General features: G+C 47.2%; 1 protein-coding gene across 8 annotated transcripts in view; it reads left to right on the top strand.

The window, feature by feature from the left end:
- Nucleotides 1-14,628, top strand: part of CLEC16A (C-type lectin domain containing 16A) — a 195,423-nt gene that overhangs the window by 55,223 nt on the left and 125,572 nt on the right. For all 8 annotated transcript variants that reach the window (XM_072942207.1, XM_072942203.1, XM_072942205.1 and 5 more), the window contains exons 11-12: nucleotides 4,561-4,690; nucleotides 7,963-8,063. In XM_072942207.1, coding sequence (XP_072798308.1) covers nucleotides 4,561-4,690; nucleotides 7,963-8,063 — 231 coding nt within the window. The remainder of the gene's footprint in view (nucleotides 1-4,560; nucleotides 4,691-7,962; nucleotides 8,064-14,628) is intronic.

Here is a 14,628-nt window from a genome sequence, read left to right as displayed (position 1 = left end):
CTGTGCAGAACCACGCCGGACGTCCCGGAGTGGCATAAAGAGGGTGCACTTTGACCCTCAGTCACTAAGACAGGCCAGATCCTCTTTGGCACCCACTTTTAAAGATGGTTGTGGAGTCCATTTTAGAGTGACGAGAATCTGGTGGGACCCTCTCCCCAGAAACCTGTTACCCACTCCTCACATGGCCACGGAGCATTTTGCATACAGTTTGAGGGAGTTGGCCAACCTAAGAAAGAATTGCTAGTTTTAAGAGTTGTGTGGATAAAATTTTTAAAAAGAAGTGGGGAAAAACCTGTTTGGCTTTGGAAGAACTGTTCAATGGAAAATGAAGTGGAGCAGCTCATCCTGCAGCTGTGCTGGCTGGAGCGGGAGGGATGGGGGTGCAGCTGTGAGAAGCGGGCTGACACAGCCGAGGTTCGGAAACCTCGTCGTGCAAGGAGAGGCCCTTGTGAACCTGGTCCTGCCCGAGTTCTCCACATGCGGGATGCGAGGGGGCAGGCTTTGGCTTTCGCCACTGCTTCTCTAGCTGTGTTAACAGTCATTACGCTTGTGAGTTTCTGTTTCCTCATATACAGTCTCCAGGACCCAACTAGCGGTCTTCAGCCCATTTTGTGTGAAGCTCCAGAATCCCAGAAAGGAGCTTTAGGGGCCTCTGTGGAGTGCGTGAGGGAACCCGAGGTTGGAGACGATGGGACACCCACCCGCCCTGGACCTGGAGCAGCTCCCCTCTCCCCTCTTACTGTGGTGGTGCCCTGGGAAATAGTCATTCAGAATTAACGTGCACCCACTTAACACAGCTTGATGAGCACCAGACTGGATTATCTTTAACCCCGCCCCTACTCCAGGATTCTGATCATGTCCAGGGAGTTTAGAAAGGCAAAAAGGGACAACCACATCACAGCAGGTGGAAGCACTCCGGCTTGGGCCCCATAATCATGGGGAGTCCTTGGAACTGACTCCCTGCCAGGTCAGCCAGGCAGGCAAGGAGGAAGTGGGGCTGCAGCAGTGTGGGAATCAGGTCAGAGGTCACGGGGCAAAAGCCAGTGGCTGGCACCTCATCTCATTTGGTAGTGTTCAGCTGTCTCTGACGGCACACCCCATCCATAAACACAAATAAATACATAACTTTAGCATGCATCTCCCCAGTATGTATACATTTATTATGAACTATATACATGCTTGTATTAATGTGCTAACATTATATGCATCATAACATGAACAAAATAGATTTTTAAAAGACAAGGATAATTAAAAATAAAAGAGGTACTCCCCAGTGAGGTGTCTGCATCCCACTTTGGAGAAGACGAGGGTAGTTGGGAGGTACCTGAAGGAGGCTGGTGGCGGGGAAGATGCAAGGACAGGAGGGGAGGGTGGTTCTCAGACGGCAGTCCGCATCGTCTCCTGCCCTCCACCATGTCCCCGTGCGTTCATTGTGAATTGACTTATTTTTTTCTTAAATTTAGCTTCATCCTAAGCAGTAACATCCACAAAAGAACAGATTTTCTGTGCAGTTAGAATTTTCTCCTAATGCATTTCTAATGCCTTGGATGCAATTCTAATTTATTTTAATGAACAGATATAAAACTAGGCAAACACAGAACACTTAAAAATCACATGTCAGCCCCCACCTGTGTGCTGGGGGATGGCCCTGTGGGGGCCACTCTGATCTGTGATGTCTGACTCCAGACCACTGGGAGGGAAGGGGCTAGTGAGACCGAGCCTCGCCCCTCCCCCCAGCTCTAGGCCCCTGTGGACATGTGGGGGTGCACTCCTCCGTGTCAGAGGACAGTCTCAAGCACAGTCATGTTTTAACAGTCCGCATGGGGGCGGGGATGCGACACCTCCCTGTGAGGACACTGTGCACACACTGATCACAGGCTGGGGATGCGTTACACATTACAGCTGCCATGCATCACTGCCAGCCCTGCCTGCCACCGAAACCTCCCATCCATTCATCCATTTCAGAGATGTTTAATGAGCATTTGCCTTGTGCCAGGCCCCAGGCTAGACGCTGGAATTCTGGGGGAGAGCAGGACAGATAAGGCAGCTATTCTTAGAAAGCCCACATCCTAGTGGGGGAAGGCCAGCAGGAAACAAGCAAACCAATACGTAGGAAATATAAAATCCAAGTACAGGTTTCCCCCGTGATCCGAAAGTAGAATGTTCCTATGAAGCCTTTCGTTAAGCCAGAATGGCGTAAAGCAAAGAGGCAATTGTCTTAGGATACGTCTTGCTAACAGATGCACAGAATAAATGGAGATAAAGCACAGATGCTCACAGACACAGTTCAGAGCTACGGGACATGATGCCGAGGTGCTGAGTGTGGTTCAGGGGAAGGAGCCTGGCGGCGCCGCTCCAGCTGCTCGGGGTGCGCGCTGCCCCTGTCACCGCAGCTGCAGCACCTGCGCTGAACGCTGTTTCTGCTTTTCACCTTTTTTGTGTGTGTGAAAGGGAAGATCCCTTTCAGATTTCTTTCAGTTAGTGAAAACAGGTACTGACGTAGGTCTTTCATAAAAGCGAAGTGGCCTAAAGCGAACATTTGAAAAACAGTAACAGTTATAAATACTATAAAGTAAAGATAAGGGGGGAGGGGACAGATCTCTACAGAAGAATTCCAAATAATTCATGTAGCTGTTCCTCCCTCAGGAAGATAGAACACAACTCCCTACTCCTTAAATGTGGGCTGCGTTGAATGGCTTGCTTCCAAAGGGTGTGGGGTGAAAGGAAGGAAAAATCACTTTCCCGTGGAGAAACCTGACCGACATTCGCTTGGCCAAGTCCTGCAGATTAACACCCACAGTTACAAGCGATGTCGATAGCCTGTACCCTTGATAGGAAGTGATGAGAAGGGCACTTCTCTCAGTGGTCTTCCTCCCACAAACCTACAACCCCAAGTCTAACTATCAGAAAAGCATCTGTCAAATCCAGATTGAGGGACAGTCTACAAAAAGTCTGACCAGTCTCCTCAAACTGTAATGTCATCGAAAGCAAGGGAAGGCTGAGAAACTGTCATGGTCAAGAGAAGCCTAAGGAGACCTGTAACATGGCACCCTTGATGGGGTCCTGGAGCTGAGAAAGAATGTTAGGGAGAAACTAAGGAAATCTGAATGAAGTATGGCATTTAGTTCATAAAAGCTGAAAGAGGTAAAGGAAAACCCAGTGGAAAGAGTGTCTGAGAAGAGGACTCTGAGGTGGTGGCATTTGAGCTGAGCCTTGAATGACATGACTGAGTCATGCCTGGATAGGGAGGACCTGTGAGAGCGTCCCAGGCAGAGGAAACAGCTGTGTAAAGATCCTGGGGCAGAAAGAAGCTTGGGTAATGGAAGACGAGTGAGAAGAAAACTCGGCACAGCTGGTGTGGTGCCGGCGGAGAGAGCCTGGCGGTGAGGCCAGAAGCCAGTGGGGCCAGGCCATGCCAGGCCTTGATGCCGTGGACGGCATTTGGATTTTGTCCTGGGTATGATGGGAAGGCAGAAGGGCGACCTGAGCTAATTTCCACTTAAAATCACTTGAGTCTGTGCAAACAGCAAACTAGGAGGCAAGGAAAGAAGCAGAGGCCAAGTGGGAGGCCCCTGCAGGAGACCAGAGAAAGACATGGCGAGGCCGTGGCAGAGCCCGGGTGTGTGCCCGTCCTTCCCAAACAGAAAAATGGGTTCACATCTCATCGTTGTTGTTCCCTCATCATGTCTCCCAAAGATGGGGGGACAATACCTGAACTCTGGGATCCAGTATTTGGAGGTCCACACTTGCACGTCAGGGAACTCTGTAACAGGGACACCTCACAACTCAGCAACTGCCCATCTCTAACTCAGGACGTTTCCTTTGTTGATTCAAGGGTGGAGGGTATAGCTCAGTGGCAGAAGGCATGCTTGGCATGCATGAGGTCCTGGGTTCAATCCCCAGCACCTCCTCTAAAAATAAATAATAAAAACCTAAGTATCTCCCCCCAGCCAAAAAGAACAAAGAAAAAAGCCCTTTGTTGGTTCAGATTTTTTCTTGCAAATGAAAATGTACACCGTGCTTAAGCTGGGGGCTACAAGTTGCCCCTATTTAATTGGGAAAAATAAAACGAGGCTCCTCCCCTCTCTGCCTGCTGGGAGTTGTAAATGGGAAGGGAAAACGAGGGCTTCGTCACTCACATCAGAGCCTTTTCTACGGTGTAAACAGTTTCAGAATATTTTCAGTGAATTTGGTTATGTTTTATTAACCACATGTCATTTCTTCCACGCTCCTCAACTCCTCTGGGAAGGAAGTGTGGTATCAATGAAGTAGAATAAATAACTTTTTTCTTTTAAATCTTGAAATAAATCATTGCAATCTGTGCTCTCTTGTTAAAATCAGGGCCACATTTCTTGGTGTTGCCAGAATGAAGGGCAAGAGAGGTCTGGCTTCCGTCTTATTTCTCCCAGCATGCGTGTTACTGATGCTCCTGTCACCACTGTCGAGCATTTGCTTGACATGTTTGGAGCGGTCTACAGGCTCCATCTTGAGCCTGAGCGTGTCTGTCAGTCTCGGTCTGGAGCTGTGTGGGCTCACCCCCATGTCTGTGTTTGCTTCCAGAGATAGAGATGGTGATCATGGAGCGCAGCAAGCTCCCGGAGCTGGCGGCCGGCTCCTCGATGCAGGAGCAGAACACGACGGACGAGGAGAAGAGCGCGGCCACGGGCCTGGAGAGTGTCCAGTGGAGCAGGTAGCGCCCGCCTGCGCTCGCGGCCTTCGGAGTGGGGGTGCTGCTCGGTCTCTGGGATGAGGCAAGGGGCTCAGCCGTGGGGAGGCGGGCCTCGGTGGGTGCCCACTAGGGATTACCCAGGGCCTCTTCCCGACACCCAGATGAGCTTTTCTGCCCTCAGCCAAGCCAGCCTGCTTCTCCAGCCCCTGGCCACCAGAGGCACCGTTCCTCTCCAGAGGCCACAGGGGCAGAGCTGGCCCTCAACCCTTCAGGTGTCACATTTTTTTCCCACCAAACATAGGGTGGTGCTCACCCCTTTGGAAGAATGACCAAGATGCGGGGCCACCACCCCAAGCACTTCACTGCTGCGCCCCATCCTAGCGGGTGTGGCCCTGTCCTGGCCACACTCTGCTGCCCTGAGAAAGGACTGACCCCCTTGGGGGCAGCGTGAGGATTTCATTCCTTCACTGCCACGCCCACTGCTGGCACCATTTAATGCTGTATTTCACGCTGCTGTCCCCCTTTACTTTTTGCTTCATTATTCATTTCAGTGATGGCCGCCCAAACTACACCCTCTGAACCTTGGAGATGCCACATTTCCTGCGCCCTTGCTGGAGCACCACGCCTTTCAGAATGGGATTGGGTGCAGGGCTGCTCGTAAAGTTGCAGCAAACTGTTAGGAGGGCTTCTTCGTCTCAGCGTTATTTCCTTATCAGGTGGCCCTCCTGCACAGACGCCTGCAATATCCTCCTAATCCCGTTAGTGTTAGTAAATGCCTACAAGGCCTTCACTCCCGGAACACTTACAGTGGGGCAGATGAAACACACACACACACGCACACACACCCATCCTATTATTAATCCAACTTAAAATGAAGAGTTGAAGCACCATGATTTTTCCCTCCATGTCTTGTTTATCACTTTGCTTGGCAAATGGCTCAGTTATCTGACAGGATTCATTTTTGTCAGATACACAGTGGAGCCATTTTTAGTTTTGGTTAAATAAAAAACATTGCAGCACAGTGTGGGCTGTCTGTTGTACTGACAAAGACCTTTTTGATTTTGTTTGGTGGCCAAAAAAAAAGTGATATCTGAAGCTCTAAAAATTAAGGAAATCTTATTCTAAACACAGAAGAGGTGGGGAAAACAACCTTTAGTTGTTTGGCACAGCATTAATTAGAATATGAATAACTGAAAAACCAAAAATGACTTGTCATGGGGAATGTTTAAGCTGATGTAGGTGCACCTGCTTAATAGAATATTAGCTGCTGCTTTTAAGTGAATACTGTCATAACGTGTTCAGTTTCTTAGAATCTAGTAAATGGAGACAGCATGTATTTTGCCAAGTGTGGTAATATTGTAGCTTTCCCAAAGGAAGAAACTATACTCATGTATTGTCAAAAACAAAAAGTCAACAAGACCAAAAGGTTCTGTTTACCAAAGACTATTCAAAACATTCTTTCTGTTCTTTAAAAAAACACTTTAAAAATGTAAAAAGTAATGCACCATTCAAAAAAATGTAAAGAACCTTGATAAGTATAAAAAAGGAAGAAAAGGTCTCCATAGTTCCAAGGCAGCTGTTCCTAACATTTTGGTGTTTCCTGCTAGTCAGTTTTCAATGCCAATATAGAGGGAATTCTGCCCTCTTTCCCCCCGGTAGCTTATACCAATACCATGTCTACCATTTTTTATTCTTTTTTTTCTGTCTAATATCAAACCCCAAGCATCTTTTTCAGTTTATTGTACCCTTAGTAAACAAAATGCTAATGTCTTCATAATACTTCATCTCAACAAAGATGGTACATCCACCCAGCCCTCCCTCTGCTGCTGGGCCTTGGGTTATTTGTATTATTCCCAAATCAAAATACAATCCAAATTCCAAGCAGCTGGTTTACAAGAAAGTGTTTCATACTTTATCCTGCTCTTAAATTGGGAAGTATGATTGCTGGGGGCTTAGAAAAACTCAAATCCACACATGGCAAAGCTCTTCATGCATCTGAACGGTGATGACCAATCTGTGTGGGGAGGATCTGGGCTCCAGAGCATCAGTGTTCCCCTTCAGGTTCTTTCTTTAATTTCTATGTGTTACATGTCTGTTTGAAATGTCATGACCAGTGCATTTCACTGCTTTCTTTTTTGCATTTTTCAATACAGTATTTTGAGTCGGTGGTACAGTTATGGAGTTCAAAATTCAATAAGTATAAAAGGTGTAGGCAGTGAATAGTCTTCCTGTTTCTCTGCCACACCATCTCACTCCCCCAGTCAGTGATATTGACAGAGGCTTGTGTCCTTCCGGTGAAGTTCGCTGAGGTGCTCTGCTCTCTTGGCTTCAGCCTGGCATCCAGGGCAGCCGCAGACGGTCAGGGGGCCAGAGCCTCCTGCCTATAGGCCAGACCCATGCAGATTCTATTATCTTCGTGTTGAAGAGTCTTTCCGGGCCAGGCCCTTCACCTGGAAGGCGGCATTCGGGGTGTGTGGTTTGTGATATTTGCAGCCAGTCTGTGGATCTCACCCACGAAGTGTCAGAGGTGAGAGATTTCCTGTCGATCCTCACCAGTCCGGGGAAGCTGCTCCAAGAAATTGCTGGGCCAGGACCTGCCGCAGTGAGATCGTGGAGAAGTGCCCTTGGAATATTCAGAGTAGAAACTGGACAGCAGCTCGTGTGTGTTCCATCATGTGCCGGGGCCTGTGCTGAAGGCCTTTCAGTTGTCATTCACTGGAGTCTTCTTAGTAACCCTGGAGGATCTTAATCCCCAGCTTACGGATGGGGAACAGGGGACGGTTTTTAGGTAACTTACCCAAGGGTTTGCAGCTCAGAAGAGGCAGGCTCAGAATGTGAGCCCTAGCAGTGTGGCTCCAGGGCCCACATTCTGAAATTGCCCAGGCTTTTTGATGCCTTCTTCACTCTTCTTAGTCTGCCACGTTATCCTGTTCTCTTCGTTCTCTTGTCACTCTTTGAAGTGATGACTGGTGTGTCTGTTCTCTGTCTCTGCCCCCAGGCGTGGGAGTGCCACAAAAGCAGGGACTTTGTATCGTTGATCCCCAGTGTCTGGGACAGCAGGTGAACGATTGTTGAGTTCCTTAGTCGGTTTCCCCTGGAGATAGCAGTTTCTGGTGGTAGAGCCTGCCTCTCAATCATCTTTTGTCCCAAGTGCCCAGTGCTGGACAGGGACACGGTGGACACACCGCATGCTGGTGAGGCAAAGGCAGCCAGCATCCCTCGTGCAGGTGAGAGGAGAGAGGCATTCCCCGACACATGCCACGAGGTTCATGCAAGCCCCTCCTCTTTTCCAGACCCTTCCTGGATATGGTGTACCATGCCCTGGACAGCCCAGACGACGATTACCACGCGCTCTTTGTGCTCTGCCTGCTGTACGCGATGTCACATAACAAAGGTAAGCTGCTCACCTCGCCTGCCTTCAGAGAAAAGGAAAGCTGCTTTCCTTGAAGAATTTCCTTTCTGGTTTTGGCAGACTCCCCCAGAACTTCTCTTCTGCCTCGTTCCAATTTCTCAGGTGCTTTTCTGCAGACGAAAGCCACAGGAATTGGTTACTCAGGCAATACAGGGTGGCGGAGAGGGGAGGTTCAAGTGTTGACTGTCCAACCCAGCATGACTGTGTTCACACCGTGGTTTTTCTTCGACCCCTTGGTTTACAACTGACTTAGGCTTCCGACCTCTTTCCTAACATCAGAACTAAAATCAGTCAAATTGTAATCTTGGTTTTGCTATTTTTAATAGTTGATGTTCTGCTCTGGGTTCAGAGCTAAAATAGGCTCTGAGTGGATTGTGTGGATGCGTAGTTTCCTTTCTGAAGAAAGGTGTGGTTCTCTGGCTTCCCCTGTTGAGGCTGAGTGGTCAGGCCCAGGCTCCCGCCCAGCTGACAGATTTGAGTGGGAGCCATTCATTCACTTCCTCTCTGAGAACAGCCGCTGCTGTGTGCTCCACCTGGCTCGACGCAGGGCAGCCGAGTCCTGAAACCGCCGCATCAGAATCCCTTTGAGGAAGAAATCAAGGATATTCCTTCTGGCCCCTGTCAAGCACCGGGCTTGGCACGGACGGGACTTTGCATCAAGTGATGTTTTCGTAGGTTTTTCATAAGCTTGTTGGGAGGTAGTTGGAGGTGGGTTCTACTAAGACAGCCTCTGGCTGGAGTCGTTTAGAAAGCACTCAACGTGACGAAGTATGTATGTATTCTTAGATCATTAACTGTGATAAGTAAGTTGATTAGTGGCAAAGGAAAGTGTAGTGAAAAGGCCTCCCCTCCCGTATTTGTCTCCAACTCTCTTCTTCAAAGGCAGTTCATGTTAAGTTTCTTTTTAAAGATACCCAAGCATTCCCGAGTACAAGTCTGTATGATCTGATTTCTGCAGCTGCCCCCCAAACATGAATGGAGGTTCATCCCTCGTTGTCTGTTCTGTGCCTTGTTTTTCTCACACCGTCAGGTATCAGCATGTCATTTCCCGTCCCTAAAGAACTGCCTTGTCCTTTTTAATCCTGTGTCTGTGCCATCGTTTGTTTTGCCATCCCCTTTCTGAGTGACACTGAGGCTACTTCCGAGCGTCTCCTACTAGAGACAGGGCCGACCGCACTGGCTCTTCTCCTGTGTAAGTCGCTGTGCTCTCATGCAGGTGTGTAGATCCAGCCCGAGTCTCTCCTAAAAGAAGCATGGCAGGCTCCGAATCCTGCTGCCATTTCCCTCCCAGTCTTGTTCACTCCCTTGGCCTCTGCGATCTCCGTGCCAGCGCATGGCATGCTGGAGACTCCTACTTAGGTATTTGAGCACCACCTTGAAACAGTCTGTCTACACCACACTGACCTCATCACACTTCCTGCCATTTCTGATGCAGTTGAAATTGCCTGCCAGGGTTGAAACTGCCATGACCTTTATTAGCTCTTTCCCTTCTTTGATCCCAGCATTTAGTCATCAAGTGTTGTCATTTCTCCCTCTGCAGCCTATCCGATGAGCAGAATTTAACCGAGTGCCACTCCATGCCTGGTTCTAGGCTCCGTGCTGGAGGCGAGAACCAAAGGCATGAGAGCCAGAGAGATCTGAGCACGTCGTTCCCGTGGCCATTATCACAGCCTCCCCGAGGGGTCAGACATATAGCCGTTGTGTAATCCATCTTCTGTAGCACTGCCAGGTGGTTCTCTGTGAGACTGTTGACTGTGTCCTTCCCCTATTCAGAAATCTCATGCCTCCTTCTCTCTCTCAAACTCCACCCTCCTGTACCTGTCACTTTGAACATCCAGGTTGCACCCACCTTTCTAACTTGATCTGATTCCACTGACTTCCCTTCACAGACCCTTGGCTTTGGCCCAGGGGATCCAAATTCTTATGTAGTAATTGAACTATTTCATAGAGATAAACTTATAGTTGCTTTCGTGGTGCTCACTGAACTCTTTAATACTCTCTTGGTTGCAGAAACCACCTCATGTTAACTTAACTAGAAGAGTCTTACAGAAAGGCCCCTGGGGCAGCTCATGGGATCCCAAGACGTGGCTGAAAAACCAAGGGAAGGGCAGGAACCAACCAGGTCCGGGGACTTCCTTTAAGGTAGATCGTGATTCGGGCCCAGCTAATCCCAGGCTGGGAGTCTGTCTCCAGTCAAGTTTCAGACTCTTGGGCAAGAGATCTGATGGTTCCAGTTTGGTGATGTGTCTTACCTCTGGAACAGTCAGTGAGGCTGGGGCATCAGGATCACACAGCACAGAGCTGGCCCCAGGGGTTTCAGCTCTTGCCTGGGTCTGTTTCCAGGGAAGGGAGCTGGTTTCTTTGGAAGCGCGGCAGTGCCCAGTCAGTGCCAACACTCCTGCCTGTTCCTGACTGGTCTGCTGCTTCTTGTATTCATCTGTGTTTTTTCCTGCCATTTTCTCTGCCCTAACATCACCACCTATTTAAATGCTACTTACCTCTCAGGGATCTGCTTCAGAAGTCACTTTCCCCGGGAAGTTTTCTCTGATCCCTTCAGGTGATTGATACTCACTCTGGGTTAGTACTGCCTAATGTGGCAGGCACATTTTATACCTTGCTGGATTTGATTTGCTAAAATTTTGTTAAGGATTTTTGCATCTGTGTTCCTGGGTGATACTGGTCTGTGGTCTTCCTGTAATTCTCTTGTTTGCTTTCGAGTTATGCTCACCTTATGGAATGAATTGGGAAATATTCCCTCCTCCTAAATTTCCTGGAAGAGTTTTTGTAAAACTAGTATTATTTCCTCCTTATTTGGTAGAATTCACCAGTGAAGCCATCTAGGCCTGAAGTTTTCTTTGAGAAAAGATTTCAAACTACTCAATTTCTTTAGTATATAGGGCTATTAAAGTTGATCTGTTTCTCCTGCTCGAGCTTGTGTCTTTCAAGGAATTTGTCACTTACCTAAACTATTGAATTTATTGGCACAAACTTGTTTATTATGTTCCTTTATTATCCTCGTGATGTATGTAGGGCCTATAGTGATGTCGCCTTTCTAATTCATGCTATTGACAGTTTAGGTCTTCTTTTGTTTTTTCTGACCAGTTTGGCTAGAGATCTATCAACATTATATTAACTTTGTTGATACTCTCAAAGAAATTTCTTTTGATTTCGTTAACTTTTCTCTATTGTTTTTCTGTTTTATATTTAATTAATTTCTGTTCTTTATTTCTTAAAAATAAAGAGCAGCTGCTTACTTCAGATTTAATTTATTCTACTTTTTGTAGTTTCTTAAGATGGGAGCTTAGATCATTGTTTTTTTTTTAAGCTATTCAATTTATTTCATTTTACTTTTTAAATCAACATACAATAAAATCAGCTCTTTTGTGTGTAGTTCTATTAATTTCAGTGTATTTATGGATTTGTGTGAACACCACCATAATCAGGATACATTGTAGTTCTACCAACCAAAAAAATTCCTTCCTGCTATTCCTTTTCAGTCATACCCTCCTCATACCACTCATTGGTTTTTATACTTTTCTTCACTTATAAAATCAAAGTTTAATGCTGTACATTCCCCTCTAAGCACTGCTTTAGCTGCATGCAATAAATTTTGATATATATAGTTTAATTTTTTTTCAGTTTAAAATATTATATAATTCCCCTTCTGATTTATTTTTGTCTGTTCTATCATCTGTGTAATTTCTAGCCATATTTCTATTATTGATTTTTCTCCTGGTTTGGTTTTGGGTCATTTTTTCCTTTCTTTTTTCTTTTTGCATGCCTGTTATCTTTTGATTGGTTGATAGTTACAGTGAATTGTTGGATGTGAATTCACTGTTGGATGCTGAATTCTTTCTGCCTTTCAGTATTTTTGGATTTTGTCCTGGGACATGGTGACGTTACTTGGAATGAGTTTGATTCTCTTAGAAGCTTGCTTTTAAGCTTTGTTGGTGTTAGTCTAGAACAGCCTGTAGTCTTAGGCTGACTTGGCCCTGGTACTGAGGCCATCCCCTTCCGAGGACTCTGCTCTGTAAGCCACGGTTGGGTGCTGGCCTGGGGAGCATGAACTCCCCTCAGCCCTGTGTGAGCTCCAGGGGCTGTTCCGCCTGCCTCCTCCCAGTGGGCCTTTCCCTTTCCTCACCTGCGTGCACAGGGCACAGCTTAGTGGAAGCGTAAGAAGGAACCCCCTGTAGATCTGTGCAACTCCCTCTTCCCTGGTCCTCTAGCCTGTCAGTTCTAGTCCCTTGGGTTCTCTGAACTGCAGGCTCTGCTTTCTCATCTCAGAGACCATGGGCTTTGTCTGGATTTTCTCTGTCTGTGCCCGGGCCTGGAAGCTTTCTAGACGGTGACCTGGAGTAATCACTGGGCCCGGTGCCTTTATTTCCTCGCTCTCAGGGTCCCTCTTCTGTGCTGCCTGTTGTCTTGTCCAGTGTCTCATAATCATTTTTTTTCTATATTTTGCTTATTTTTTCAGTTGCTTGAATCAGGAGGGTAAAGCCAATCCATCTTGGCTAGAGGCTGTAGCACCTTAAAAAAATTGTTTATTGAGGTGTAATTGATAAACAGTAAACTGCACATATTTGAAGCGTACAATTTGCTAAATTTTGGCATACGTATACGCCCATGAAACCATCGTCACAGTCAGGACAGGACTCCAAATGTTGTCTCCTGCCCCTTTCTCACCCCTCCATCCCTCTCTTCTTCTACCGATGTCCTTGGGCAACTCCAGACTGCTCCCCGGCACTATAGATTAGTTTGCATTTTCTAGAATTTTATATAAACTCATGCAACATGTATTCTTTTTTTGTATGGGTTCTTTCAACCTGCATAATTATTTAGAGATTCGTCCATGTTGTTGTGTGTATCGGTGGTTCCTTTCTTCTTACTGTTGAGTAGTATTACCCTGTATGAACGTACCACAGTTTCTTTACCCTTTCATCTGTTAAGGGATGTTTGGGTTGCTTCAGTTTTTGACCGTTACAAATAAAGCTGCCATGAACATTTGCGTCTAAGTCTTTGTGTGGACATGTATTTCCATTTCTCTTGAATAAATATGGAGGAATGAAATGACTGCATCGTACATGGGTGGATATTTGTTCTTAAGAAACTGCCAAAGTGGCTGTATAATTTTACATCCCACCACCAGTGTACGAGAGTTCCAGTGTCCACCAGGAGTTGGTATAGCCACGTTTCTTATTTTAGTGATTTGAATAGGTGTGTAGTGGAGTCTTACTGTGATTTTAATTTGCATTTCCCTAAGGACTAATGATGTTGAGCAGCTTTTCAAGTGCTTATTCTGCCACCTGCAAATCTTCTTTGGTGAAGTATCTTTTCACATCATTTGCCCATTTCTTAATGGATTGTCCATTTTCTTATTGTTGGGTTTTGAGAGTTCTCTATATTCTGGATACAAGTCCTCTATCAGATGTGTTTTGCAAAGATTTCCTCCCAGTCTGTGGCTTATCTTTTCATTTTCTTAACAATGCCTTTTGAGGAGCAGATGCTTTTAATATCCATGAAGCTCCCATGGCACTTTTTTATGCTGCTTTTGCTCCGCATGTTTTCTCTCCCACGCCAGGGTGCCAGACCTCTGAAGACAGAGGCCGTGTCTCTCCCGGTGGCCTCCTGTGGTACTCAGCTTTGCGCCTGGCGCCCAGTCAGTGTGGTCCAAGTTTGCTGACTGATTGCCTCTCAGCCGTGTGGCCACTCCCCTGCGCTGCTCTCTCCTGGCAGCCCGGGCTCCTGGCCTCTGCAGGGAAAGTGCTGTCGGCAGGGGTGGAGATGCCGGGGTCCGGAGGGCCGGGGGCACGTGAGTGAACTCTTCGTCTTACGGGTGACTGGCTGTCCCTATGGGCTTCCTTCCAGGAGCCCTGGCGTATGCTGAGGAGTGGAGAAATCGTGGCTTGCCCGCCATGCCCCTTCGGCCATGATGTGAAGACAGCCTTGCCAAGCTCCCGCCGGGGAGCCTACCTCTCTCTCTTCCTGAACAGTGGGACTGTATATTCAAGGGAATTTAATTCCTTCTTTCATTTCCTGCTAATGCTGTTCATTTATTCATTCATTCACCCTTCTAACAATTTCTGAAGCCCTTCTTAGATGCCAGGCAGTGTGGTTAATATTGAGAATATAGTAGTGAACCAAATGGAGATTTTCCTGGAGGTGAGTGTGGATGCTGTGGAGAAAGCAAGGCGAAAGTGGAGAGATGAGAAGGCAGCCTGACAGGCATGATTTGTGATTGTGGAATAAACCAGTGGGGGGCAAGGCAGGGGTTATTAAGTAGGGTGGTCAGAGAAGGCTTCTCTAAGAAATGAACATCAGAACTGAGGCCTGAAGGGTGAGAAAGAGACAGCTCTGCAAAGATTTGGGGCAAGAGTGTTGCAGGCAAAGGGGACAGTATGTGCAAAGGCCCTGAGGTGGGAAAGAGCTTACAGGTTTGTGGAGCAGAAAGCAGGTCAAGGTGAGGCTGACCAGGTAAGCAGGGACCAGATTGTGAAGGGCCTTGAAGATCACAAAAAGGAATTTAGATTTTATTCTAAGCATAGTAGGA

This window comes from Vicugna pacos, chromosome 18 (assembly GCF_048564905.1).
Source record: "Vicugna pacos chromosome 18, VicPac4, whole genome shotgun sequence".
Classification (NCBI taxonomy): Eukaryota; Metazoa; Chordata; class Mammalia; order Artiodactyla; family Camelidae; genus Vicugna; species Vicugna pacos.
This window is presented reverse-complemented; position numbering and strand designations above follow the sequence as displayed.